This window comes from Nyctereutes procyonoides, unplaced genomic scaffold (genome assembly GCF_905146905.1).
Source record: "Nyctereutes procyonoides isolate TBG_1078 unplaced genomic scaffold, NYPRO_anot_genome, whole genome shotgun sequence".
NCBI lineage: Eukaryota > Metazoa > Chordata > Mammalia > Carnivora > Canidae > Nyctereutes > Nyctereutes procyonoides.
In genome coordinates, this window is record NW_026575133.1 from 33,582,687 (window position 1) to 33,594,534 (window position 11,848).

At 55.1% G+C, this 11,848-nt stretch overlaps 1 protein-coding gene across 1 annotated transcript; it reads left to right on the plus strand.

Moving 5' to 3' along the window:
• The first annotated feature begins 249 nt into the window (after positions 1–249).
• LOC129523248 (cytochrome P450 2E1) lies at positions 250–10,350 on the plus strand. Its single transcript, XM_055345854.1, has 9 exons — positions 250–470; positions 1,379–1,538; positions 4,073–4,222; positions 4,481–4,641; positions 4,964–5,140; positions 6,638–6,779; positions 8,765–8,952; positions 9,368–9,509; positions 9,929–10,350. The coding sequence occupies exons 1-9, from the start codon at positions 294–296 to the stop codon at positions 10,114–10,116; spliced, it is 1,485 nt and encodes a 494-aa protein (XP_055201829.1). The 5' UTR covers positions 250–293; the 3' UTR covers positions 10,117–10,350.
• The last annotated feature ends 1,498 nt before the right edge of the window (positions 10,351–11,848 follow it).

Sequence of the window (11,848 nt, forward strand, 5' to 3'; positions counted from 1 at the left end):
ATAGTCCCCTAGATGCTGTGTTTGCTGACTGGCATAGGTGCCAGCATCCAGTGTTGACAGACCCGGGCATCATAAAGTGTGTGATGGGATGGGGCTTCTCAGATGCAACCACTATAGGAACCAGCCTTTGAAATGAATGCCAACAGTGGCTAATAATAAACCAGTGTCTTGGGCCTGAGGAAAAGGAAGACGGCATTGGTTGACTGGCCACCCTCCTTCCTGAGGGTGCATTATAAAAAGCTTTGCCTTTCTTTGGAGCATCCTCACAAGTCAGCAGTGACTCCAAAGACACCATGGCCGCCTTGGGCATCACAGTGGCCCTGCTGGTGTGGATGGCCACCTTAATGCTTATCTCTATCTGGAAGCAGATCTACAGCCGCTGGAAACTGCCCCCTGGCCCTTTTCCACTGCCCATTATTGGGAATATTCTGCAGGTGGATATCAAGAATGTTCCCAAATCTCTCGCCAAGGTAGGAGACATACTGTTGATTAGGGGAGGAGAATTCAGGGACTAGACATGGTTTGGGTGCATTTAATTCATTGTCAGACAAGTTGTTATTCAATATCGGCCTGTTATGAATGAACTGACTTAACAGTAGCATCCAAGAGTGATCTTAATGATATTTAGTAGTTGATACAGCGTGGGCATGGAGCCCCTGGCAGGGGGGGGCATTGGCCATGGCTGACCCAGAAGCCTGTGCTTGAGCCACAGGTTAACTGCTCTGTCACTGGATGGCTTGGCGAGGCCACTGCAACGCAAGGAGGGCCATGCGTTCACAGCAGGCGCACACTGTAGATGCCAAAGGGTGGGGTGAAAAGTGGTGTCAACCGACCTGTGTAGTCCCTCTGTCTACAGTTGTTGTGAATAGCGAATGAACTACCAAATCTAAAAACTGAATGAATCACTAAATCTGTTACATGAGCAAAAAATGCCATAGAGCACCTAGCAGGCATGGGAAGTGTTTGAGGTACGGGAGGTGCTGACAGTGCTTCACGCACCCTGGAGGATGGGCTCGTGGAGGTCAGGACGGTGCTGGCTCAGTGTCCTCCTATAGCACCCTGGGGTCTGGGACTTTGGCTGCGGACGGCAGCAGGTGGGAGTGATGGGGCGGATATGGGCAGAGGGTTCTCAAGGGAGGGGCAGGAGTCAGCCCACCAAGCTGTGTCCAGGGGCCCAGGTATGCTGGAGCCTCACTCCCTGCAGAAGGAAGTCTCTATGGGAAGGGTCTTCCCAAGTTGAGCTGGACAAAGATTATCTCTCCCCAGTTGCTTCTGTGTTCTCTCAGCCAACAACCGCTTTGGGGATCAGTGTAAAGCCTGGCCCACATCCTCCCTAAGTTCCCAGTGGTCTCACTTGTCTGCTTCCTGGTCTCTGCAGCTGGCAGAGCAGTACGGGCCAGTGTTCACCTTGTACCTGGGCTCCCAGCGCACGGTGGTCCTGCATGGCTACAAGGCGGTGAAGGAAGTTCTGCTTGACCACAAGAATGAGCTTTCTGGCAGAGGAGAAATCTTCGCATTCCAGTTGCACAAGGACAGAGGTGAGCCAGCTTTTCAGAGGACTCCTAGGATGGGTCAGAGCCCAGGCCTGAAATACCAGGGGGTGGTAACCACTTAGTGCAACAAGACAGAAGGGTAGAGACACCCTCAACAATCCAGGTGCTCAGTACCCACTTTCCTGAAAGTTGCTATGACAGGCGTGTACCCACACCCCCACTCTGACCAGCAGCACAGATGTGCGTGTAGAGAAATGCCACAGGGGCAGGTGAGCTGTGCTTTCTCCTGAAGACCTTCCAGCCTCCCGGGGCCTCCGTCTGGGGAGCTCTCCCCACCCCCAACCTCTCCTGCTCCTGGGTGTGGGTGCTCCGTGCTCTGAGGCCCCTCACTTAACATGCTGGGCCATCTGCTGGTCTGTGGGGCTTAGGTCAGCTGCACTTCTCATTCTACAACCAGGAGACCTCTATACTGGGGTGGGGGGGTGTTCAGAGCAGAAAGGGGTGCCGGGCACAGCAGCCCTGCTCACAAGGGATTTCTACATGCTCCCGTCTGGCCAGTCTCGTCTCTCTCCTGCAGCCCATGCCTCCAGAGCCCTGGGTTCCCATATGGAGAGTATGCACTGTTACCTCATATTGGTGTTCACGTGGGTCTCTGAGTGTCGCCCAGACTCCCGACTCCAGCACCCACCTCCTGCATCTCCTGGACATCCATGCTCAGGTTTGATCCAGTCCAAGTCACCTGCAACACCTCCCATTTAGCTCATTCTCACATGCGCCAGCCTCGCTCTTTTTTAAACACCACAACATCCTACCACATGAAAAATATCTAATCCAATACTAATACCCAACCTCAGTTTACCCCCATTCACCCCCCCCTCCTCACACTAAAAATCATCCACCCAATTTACCCCCCCCCCCACAATTCACCCAATCTCCAACATCATCCAAAACCCATAATTCAAACTATTTACCATAAAATATATATTCAAAATAATACCCCTTAACCACTACCACAATATCCAATTCAAAACCCAAAAATTTCACACTAAAAAAAACAATTATTTTTAATTCTCCTAACCACACTAAAATACCAACCCCTATCTTTTACATTTTACCTTCTAACCTATTACTTTCCTAACCATCTAATTACTTTCCCTTCTTCCTTCATCTTTTATTTCTTTAAAAACCCCAACCATATAATTCCATCTCTTTTTCATATACAATAATTACCCTCTTCTACCAATAATCACACCCACTCATCCCTCTATTCCTCACATCGCAATTCATTTCCCTACTATAATCCCCCTCTTTTATCTACATTAATCACTTTTTATTATCTATTCCCACTCCTCCCAATCACAAGTAATATTTATATTATTTTCTCATTGCCGGTATAACTATCCATTATCTATCCAAAACACAAACCCTCCCCTCTCAGAGACACTGTACTCCCACGCTGATAGTGATGATACCCCGCCTAGATTCCCCTCTTCCTCTCTCATCAAGTGTGTCGACTCTGACTTCCCCTCCCCGATATACGCGCTCGTGTACCTAGTGTGTACTCCACTCTAGGAATCCTCGTGTGTTCTTGTGTTCCTCTATACAACTGCCACCTCTCCCGTCGCACCCATCCCACGTACCTCCCATTTCATCTGTGTCCCCCCCCCCCTGCCCCTCCATACTCGCTCACTCCCCTGTCTATCGCTCTGTGTAATCGCGCCCTTCTCGCTCTTCTGTCTCCTGTCTCAGTCTCCCTCTCAAAGTCCTCAATTTGATCTACCACCTGCTCCCCTCCACCTCTCGCTCACCGCACTCTCCTGTGCGCTCACGCGCTCGCACTCAGTTCGGATCTCTGTCTCAGTCTGTTCTCTATCTAGTTCGTCTTTGTTATACTCCTGACCTCAGTTACCCCGCCCCCTCCCCTCCCCACCAGTCTTCTCACATTCTGTGGCATCTGCCACCTTCCCCTTGCTACACAACTCTTCCCTTTACCAACTTAAAGTTGTTGGCCTCCCTGTTGGCCCCGTAGTGGCCACCCCACAGCCATGCCAGGAGGTCCTCTGGGCACTCCCTCCTCCCGCGTCCCTGCCAGCCTCTTGGGTCCTCCGGCTGCGGCTCCCAGCCCACAGCTCCAGCCTCTGGCCTCTCGGGGGTCCGCACTCTGGTCCCCTTCATTGTCTGGATCCACGAGTCTGCACAGCCCCGGGAGGTGGGACATCAGTGGCCCCCACGGACACGAGGGGGTACGGTCACATGTGCCCTGGGTTCCCCCTTTGATGGCCGGGCCGTGACCCGGCGTCCACCCAGCAGGCTCCGCGGGGCCCGTAGGAACCGGGGCTCGGCCTGCACAGCCCTGCTCCTGGGACCCCGAGGCACCCCCGTGGTGCAGCCTGGCCGTGGCCCATCTGAGCAGGCCCGGGGCCGCGGTGCGCTCCCGCCCCATCAGGGCCGGGCCCCATCCACTCTCCGTCTCCTCAGCCTGCTTGGCTCCAGGGTGGGACTGACACCGAGTGTGTCCCGGTGGCCGCCCCGGGTCCCTGCCGCCCGCGGTAAGCCAGCCCCACTGTCCTGTCCCCCAGGGATCACGTTCAACAACGGGCCCGGCTGGAAGGACACGCGGCGACTCTCCCTGAGCACCCTCCGGGACTACGGCATGGGGAAGCGCGGCAACGAGGAGCGGATCCAGAGGGAGATCCCTTTCCTGCTGGAGGCGCTCAGGGGCACCCGGGGTGCGTGTGGCCCAGGTCCCAGCTCGGCCAGGGGCAGCCCTGGGGTGTAAGGCCCCAGAGCCATCGGAGGTGGCGGCTCCCCGAGGGTGGCTCGACTCCACAGAGCCCATCTGCAGCTCGGGGTCCTCTCCACGGCCCGTGTGTTTGCCCGGAGGAGCTGGGGAGTCGGGCGCCCCCGGGAGGCCCCACAAGCCTTTTAGGGTTGCGGCTGCGGGGAGGGCCCCAGGTGCGGGCCGCCCTGACCGCCCTGTCTTCCAGGCCAGCCCTTCGACCCCACCTTTCTCCTGGGCTTCGCCCCCTTCAACGTCATCGCCGACATCCTCTTCCGCAAGCACTTTAACTACACGGATCAGACGGGGCTGCGGATACAGAAGCTGTTCAACGAGAACTTCTACCTGCTCAGCACCGGCTGGCTCCAGGTGAGGCCCGAGGGCAGCAGGCCCGACGGAGCCCGAGGTCGGCCAGGGCTGGCGCAAGGCCCGAGCCGGCTGCTCCTCCCGCAGACACCGGGGCCGCGGTGCCCCCTCGCCGGCCCCAGGAGGCTGCTTTGCCCTCTAAGCGGGGCCCTGCCAATGCGCAACCCCACACACGCGACCGCTGGTGCCTGAAAGATACCGTGAGCCAAAATGTTCCGTCGTGAAACCATACGACGCCGTCAGTTCACGCGGAGAAACAGGCCCAGGCACCAACCCTGTTGCATCTGGAAACAAGTAGGGAAATTCCCCGTCTCTCTCTTTCTAGCTTTATAACATTTTCCCAAGCTATATGCACTACCTGCCCGGAACCCATAGAAAAGTCTTAAGAAATGTGGCTGAACTAAAGGATTACAGCTTAGAAAGGGTGAAAGAGCACCAGGAGTCGCTGGACCCCACCTGCTCCCGGGACTTCACTGACTGCTTGCTCCAGGAGCTGCAGAAGGTACGTGCGTGTGCTGCTCCCCGCAGCCTGGGAAACGGGGTGCCCTGCTGGCGGGGCGTGGGGTGCTTGTGTGCTCCGGGTCCCGCAGAGGCCCTACTAACGCCCAGACGGTCCACATGGCCCGTGCCCACGCCCGGGACCTGCTCCACGCCGGCCTCACAGGTCCACAGCTGCTCCCAGAAGTGGGGACACATGGCCAGTCTCATTTGGGGAGAAGCCCTGCACACTCCTTGCCAGCATGTAGACCCCAAATTGTATGGGACTTGAGGGGTTTCCAGGCCTGTCCAGCATCATCTACCTGCAAGTCCCCAGACCCCCACCCAGATGGTGAGGCTTCTCCTCTCTCTTTTGACATCTCTCGTGCCTCTAGAACAGGATGTGAATTCTCCACCTGGTTTCCCTGGATAACTCTGGGGGCTGAGAAGCTCCTCTGTCGGTGGGACTCCTCACTGCCCCTCCCGGGTGTCTGGCTTCCTGGTGACTCCCTGCCTGCTGGGACCCAGTGGTGCTGACTGGGGCATGGAGCTCACCTTGGGCTGCTGGAGGTCACGGTTCAGGGTCAGGGAGAGCCTTGCCCCCCAGGACTAACACCACCCCTAATCCTACAACTACCCCTAGCACTATGCTGACCCTTCCCCTACAATTAGTGCTACCCCTACCCCTACCCTTAACTCTACTCCTACACCTACCTCTACCCATAACCATAACCTAACCCTGCCCTAACCCTACCCCAAACCCTGTGACTAACACTAACCCTGACCATACCCATAACCCTAGCCCTACCCCAACACCTACCCCACCCCTAAATCTACCCATACTCTAACCATTACCCTAATCCTACCCCTACCCCTACCCTAAACGTACCATTACACCAGGCCCTACTGCTAGCTCTACCACACCCCTAAATATACCCCTACCCCTATCCTGCCCCTACCCCTAATCCTAGCCATATCCCTAACCCCACACATACCCTATGCCTACACCTACCTATACCCTAACCCTAAGCCTACAATACCTACACCCCTACCCCCGAGGCTACCCCTACCCTTACACCTACTTCTTTTAAAAAAAAAAAGATTTTATTTATTTATTCATGAGAGACACAGAGACAGAGACCCAGGCAGAGGGAGAAGCAGCCTTCCTGCAGGGAGCCCAACGCAGGACTCGATCCTGGGTCTCCAGGATCGCACCTGGGCTGAAGGCAGTGCTACACCGCTGAGCCACCCGGGCTGCCCCTACACCTACTTCTGTAGAAGGAGCACAAGTTGCACAGCCTGGGGCAGCGCACAGTCCTGCCCGTGGCCAGCTCTCTGGGAGCTTTGCTTCCCCTAACTGCGGACATGGTCATGTCCCATGGGGTAGCCTCATGCACACCTGCCCCCTCCTCCCTGTAGAGCTGGCAGGGCTTCCGGTTCCTTTCTGCTGAGGGAGACGGTTCCCTCTCGTAAACCTGAAGTCTCCTCTTACGGAGTCCCTGTCTGACTCTACTGCCTGCAGGAGAGATACGGTACGGAGCCTTGGTATACCTTGGACAACATTGCCGTGACCGTGACTGACCTGTTCTTTGCGGGCACGGAGACCACCAGCACCACCCTGAGATACGGACTCCTGATTCTCATGAAATACCCAGAGGTCGAAGGTAGGCCAGCTAACAAACAAGGGTCCCGGGCCATGGCTGTCACACCCGGGCCACTAGGCTGGAGCATCTGGGCTTTAGCTTTCTGTCTGCAAAGTGGAAAGTGGCATGGGGACCACCGCATGGATTCAGCGGACATGTTCCTGTGTAGGACGGGCACCGGCACTCTGGGACACCAGCCCCCCCACGCCCCACTGACACACCTGATTGCAGAAAAGAAGAGCCAACAGCAGTGTGGAGACACGCAAGGCGTCTGCGTTCTGCTCCATAATATAACCTATTTATGACAGTGACAGTAAGGTCTATCTCTTTTTAAAAAAGATTTTAGTTATTTATTCCTGAGAGACACAAAGAGAGAGGCAGAGACACAGGCAGGGGGAGAAGCAGGCTCCATGCAGGGACCCTGGGCCACAGGCAGATGCTCAACCTTTGAGCCACCCAGGCGTCCCAATAATGTCTATCTCATCCCCAAACAAGACCTGGCCTCCGAGGCAGAACAGAGAGATGGGGCAGCATGGGGCCGAGGCCCCTGTGGCATAGCTTACCCTACTGGAAGAATAGGAACCAAGAGGGAACCCCGGGGACGAGTGCTCCAGGACTGCCCACCAGCCTGGACGCCCTTCGTTCTTCCCCCGGGGCTCCTCCTCCCAGTGCCCTGGAGGAGGAGAAGGCCCTGGTGCCACACGTGCAAGGGGTCAAGGCCCGGAAGCACCTCCCGTTGGCATAGGCCAAGGACAGGCAGTGTGAGGGCGTCGCTACTCGCAGGGGGATGAGCACCAACCTCCCAGAAAGGAGGAAAGAAAGGGAGCTGCTCCCGGGAGTGAAGGCGCCTCCCGGCTGGTGTCCAGGCCCAGCATCCCCGCTCCCCTGGGCTTGGCTCTGGGGGGCCCCATCACTCTGAGGTTCGCTTCCTGCCACTGCTGCTGCTAATCTGGCTTCTGCTCTGTGCCAGGCTGGGGCTACACCCTTGAATATCCCGTGATCTTAAGGGCAGGTGTTCTAGGGCAGGAGGTAATTTCCCTGAGGGATGTGGAGTGTGACCTGCTCAGGAACAGGATCTGCTGCTTCTGACCCCAAAGCCACTGCTTTGTCTGTCTCACAGAATTGGGGGGAAGGAGCCAGAAGTCCCTGGAGCGAAGCCTCTCACAGATCTGAGAGAACTTCTGACCAGTCTGTCGGGGGAACTGTACGCTGGACAAGTGTCTTACATGATTAATTAGGAGTAATTTCCAATATAGAGAAAAAGGTAGAAGATACATATGACTGACAGCCACACCACAGCCAAACTTAGCAAGCGTGAACGTTTGCAGTGCCTGCTCGGAGCTCGGGGCAGCAGGTTGCAGAGCCCACCGACACCCCCGTCGGGCCCCTGCCGCCCACCCCCAGACTTCTGCTGAGTGTCGTCTCGGTGCTCAACGTCACACATTTCACATTTATTAAGTATCAACACACCATGCACACGAGATGTGCTTACAGTTGTACCTGGGAACCATGTGGCACATCATTTGCACGTCCCTCAACCTGCTATGAAGGCCCAGTGACTTGTCAAAGGCTGCTGGTGACCCCACCCAAAGAGAGGGATGTCCAGACCCTGCTCCCTCGTTCCTCACGCAGAAGGCCATGTGCATCTGCTTCCGTCCTGCCGTCACCTCCACCTTCCCGGGCCTGCAGTGAAGCAGCCTGGGTATAACTCATACAGAGATTTCCCTCCAACTGAAATTCCTAAGACCCTTTCGTTCTTCTCTACTCCTGGCGTAACAACGAGAGTTGGATCAGCTAGAGGCTAACACGTGCTAGAGACTTGAGGCGTCTCGCGGCGACTGGCTCTCATTGGCATTTGTGGAGCAATGACCCCAGAATCCAACATATCCAGGACCCCCCGCAGCACCGCTGGGAATGCTCTATAAGCTTGTGCTGGGTGGATGGGCGGGGGTGCTGAGCCAGCCTGGAGTCCGTCCTCTGCATCTATTCTATTCATGTCTTGACAGAGAAACTTCATGAAGAAATCGACAGGGTGATTGGCCCAAGCCGAGTCCCTGCCATCAAAGACAGGCTGGAGATGCCCTACATGGATGCCGTGGTACACGAGATTCAGCGATTCATCGACCTGCTGCCCTCCAACCTGCCCCATGTAGCAAACCAGGACACGATGTTCAGAGGATATGTCATCCCCAAGGTCAGCTGTGAGCTGGTGTGGACGCCCCACCAGCCCATCTGCTAGCCCGCCAAAGGGCAGGATCCTTTGGTAGATGTGGCTGACTAGTGGGTCTAGTGGGTGCCAGGCCAGTGCTCCTGGCCCACGGAGTGGTACCTCCCCGGCACCTGGTGACCAAGATATGGGAAAAATCTGGAAGGGGGCCCCCGGAACAGCGCCTGGGGGGTTATCATACTTCCCAACCCCAGAAACCAACAGCAGTACCATCTAGCCTGCGAGCTCCTCTGATGAGATGAGAGCTCTCATCACCGTTTTGACCTGACCCCTGACTGCCTTTCATGTAGCCCGTCAGCTAACGACTTCCACCACCGGGTCCCAGGGGGAAGCCCGTGTTCTGTTACCTTGACTGGCTGACACGGGCCTCTGCTCCTCCTAGGGCACAGTGGTAATTCCCACACTGGACTCCGTCTTGTTTGACAAACAAGAATTTCCTGATCCAGAGAAGTTCAAGCCAGAGCACTTTCTGAATGAAAACGGAAAGTTCAAATATAGTGACTACTTCAAGGCATTCTCCGCAGGTAAGAGGAGAGCAGGTGTAGGGAGCCGTCCCCAGGTCCTGCTCTCTGCCACGGTCAAGCACCTGCCCTGGGGACCCAAATTCTTCCCTGTTCACAGAGGTTAAATGACATCTTCCCACCAGCAGTCCTGGGGATGAGATGAATTATTCTTTCTGCGCAGCAGATACTTCTCCTCGTTCTAGTGCTAAAATGATCTAATAGGGCTTAGTGAAAATCTCTCAAAACCATATTACCTGCTGGTCCTGGTGATGGAAGCCGTGGGCAGGCTCCCGGGCCTTCTTATACTGAAGTGTGTTATGTGCTTCCCTTCAAGGGGCAGGGAGGGGTCAGTCCTGCTGTGGTTGGGCCCCCTCCCCCCGTGACAGGGCTGCTGTGTCTTGACCGCCTCAGAGCCTCAGCAGCACTGTTGTCGCTTCCAGGAAAGCGGGTGTGTGTTGGAGAAGGCCTGGCTCGCATGGAGCTCTTCCTGTTCTTGTCCGCCATTTTGCAGCACTTTAACCTGAAGTCTCTCATCGACCCCAAGGATATTGACCTCAGTCCCTGCACAATTGGGTTTGCCAGGGTCCCCCCCCATTACAAACTCTGTGTCGTTCCCCGCTCGGGCTGAAGACCCCCCGGCCCCAGGCTCTTTGATGCAAACCTGGAGTCTTCCTGCTTCCGCATATCCCTTCAATGCCTCCAGGAAGACCCTCCCTGCACAGTCTTGGTGGAGGCACTCAGGGTTTCACAGGGAATAAATTGGTCCTGAGATGCTGCTTTTCAGAGTCACACTCATCAGATGAAATTTGACAGCAATGTCCAAAAAAGATTGTGAAAAACTAATTAAACAAATTGAAACAAACTATGACCTAGTTGAGTCTGTGTTGGAGTCCCCGGAAACAAGGGCGACCACAGTAATGGAAACACGTCTCTTCCAGGAAAGTAGAACTACCTGGTGACTAGGGTTCCCAAAAACGAATACAGATGCTATTTTGTTGGATTAGTTTGGAAAAGAGGAAAATAATATACCTTGAAGGCTTGTTAGCCACGTCGAAAACATATCCAGTGCCATCTGTGCCTCGGAAATGAGGTTGTTCCTTTGGGCTCACTTCTCAGTATCATTACGTGCTATATTTTAAGATTAAAATAGGTCTGAAAAGTCCACGTAGACATCCATTATTATCTCTTAACAATAAGATGCGACTTTTTACCTGGAACAAAAACTCTAGGCACATGGGGACCCCGTGTGGGGTTATGAGGAAATGATTGGTCGCCTCCGTGAACTACACAAAGTTGTGGAACAGAAGAGGCCTCGGTCCCCACCCTGCTGGCTCTCACCAAGGCCTCCTGTGTGCTCAGCCTGCGTGCTTGGACTGCCCATCAATGAGATGGGCCTTATGGAGGCCCCGCTGCTGAAAAGAGTGCGAGGGCTGCACAGGTTAGGTATGCAGGGCCTCCCGAACACATGTGGCACGCTCAGAGTCCTGCCTAAGTGTTCCTTAGTGACGGGAGTAATGTTTCAAGGCCAGTCATGTAGCATCTCCCCATCTCTCTCTCTTACACACGTCCAGTGACAATGGGCCCACCCAGATAGCATCAGATAATCTCCCTCTCTTAGGGTTCCTAACTAGTCACACATTCAAAGTCCCTTCCCCATGTAAGGTAGAGTCATCATGGGCTCCGGGGTGAGGATGTGCGTGCCGTCGTACCCGCAAGGCGGCACTAGCAAGAATCGACACTGACACCCCGGCTGCCGCATTCCGAAAGCTGCCTGTCCTGCTCATGCCCATGCCTACCCAGTGGTAATCCTGCTTCCAGCAGAAGAGTGTGAGAAAATGCCTTCTCATTTGCTTCGGGGATTTAAATTTGAGAGAATGTCCTAGGAAAATTCCAAAATACTCAAATGTAATGAACAGTTGGGAGGGATGCCTGGGTGGCTCCGTGGTTGAGGGTCTGCCTTTGGCTCAGAGCATGACCCCAGGGTCCTGGGATCGAGTCCCACATCAGGCTCCCTGCATGGAGCCTGCTTCTCCCTCTGCCTGTGTCTCTGCCTCTCTCTGTGTCTCTCGTGAATAAATAAATAAAATCTTTAAAAAAAAAGGAACAGTTGGGAGGGAGGGTAGGGGCCACTTGAGTGTAAATGTTTAACTGATCCCAGGCAGCAGCCTTTGGTTATCAACAGGCTTGAGTTGGCTCCTTGGTCAGCACATTCCAAAACTGCATCCACGGGGTGGCTTCCTGGCCCAGCTCTTAAAGTCCTGCCGTGTCATCACAGGCAAGCGTGGACCACGAGGTAACACTACCTCAAGAGGTAGCCTGAGCTTAGAAAATCTTTGATCAATCTGAACCCCCTTTGGCAA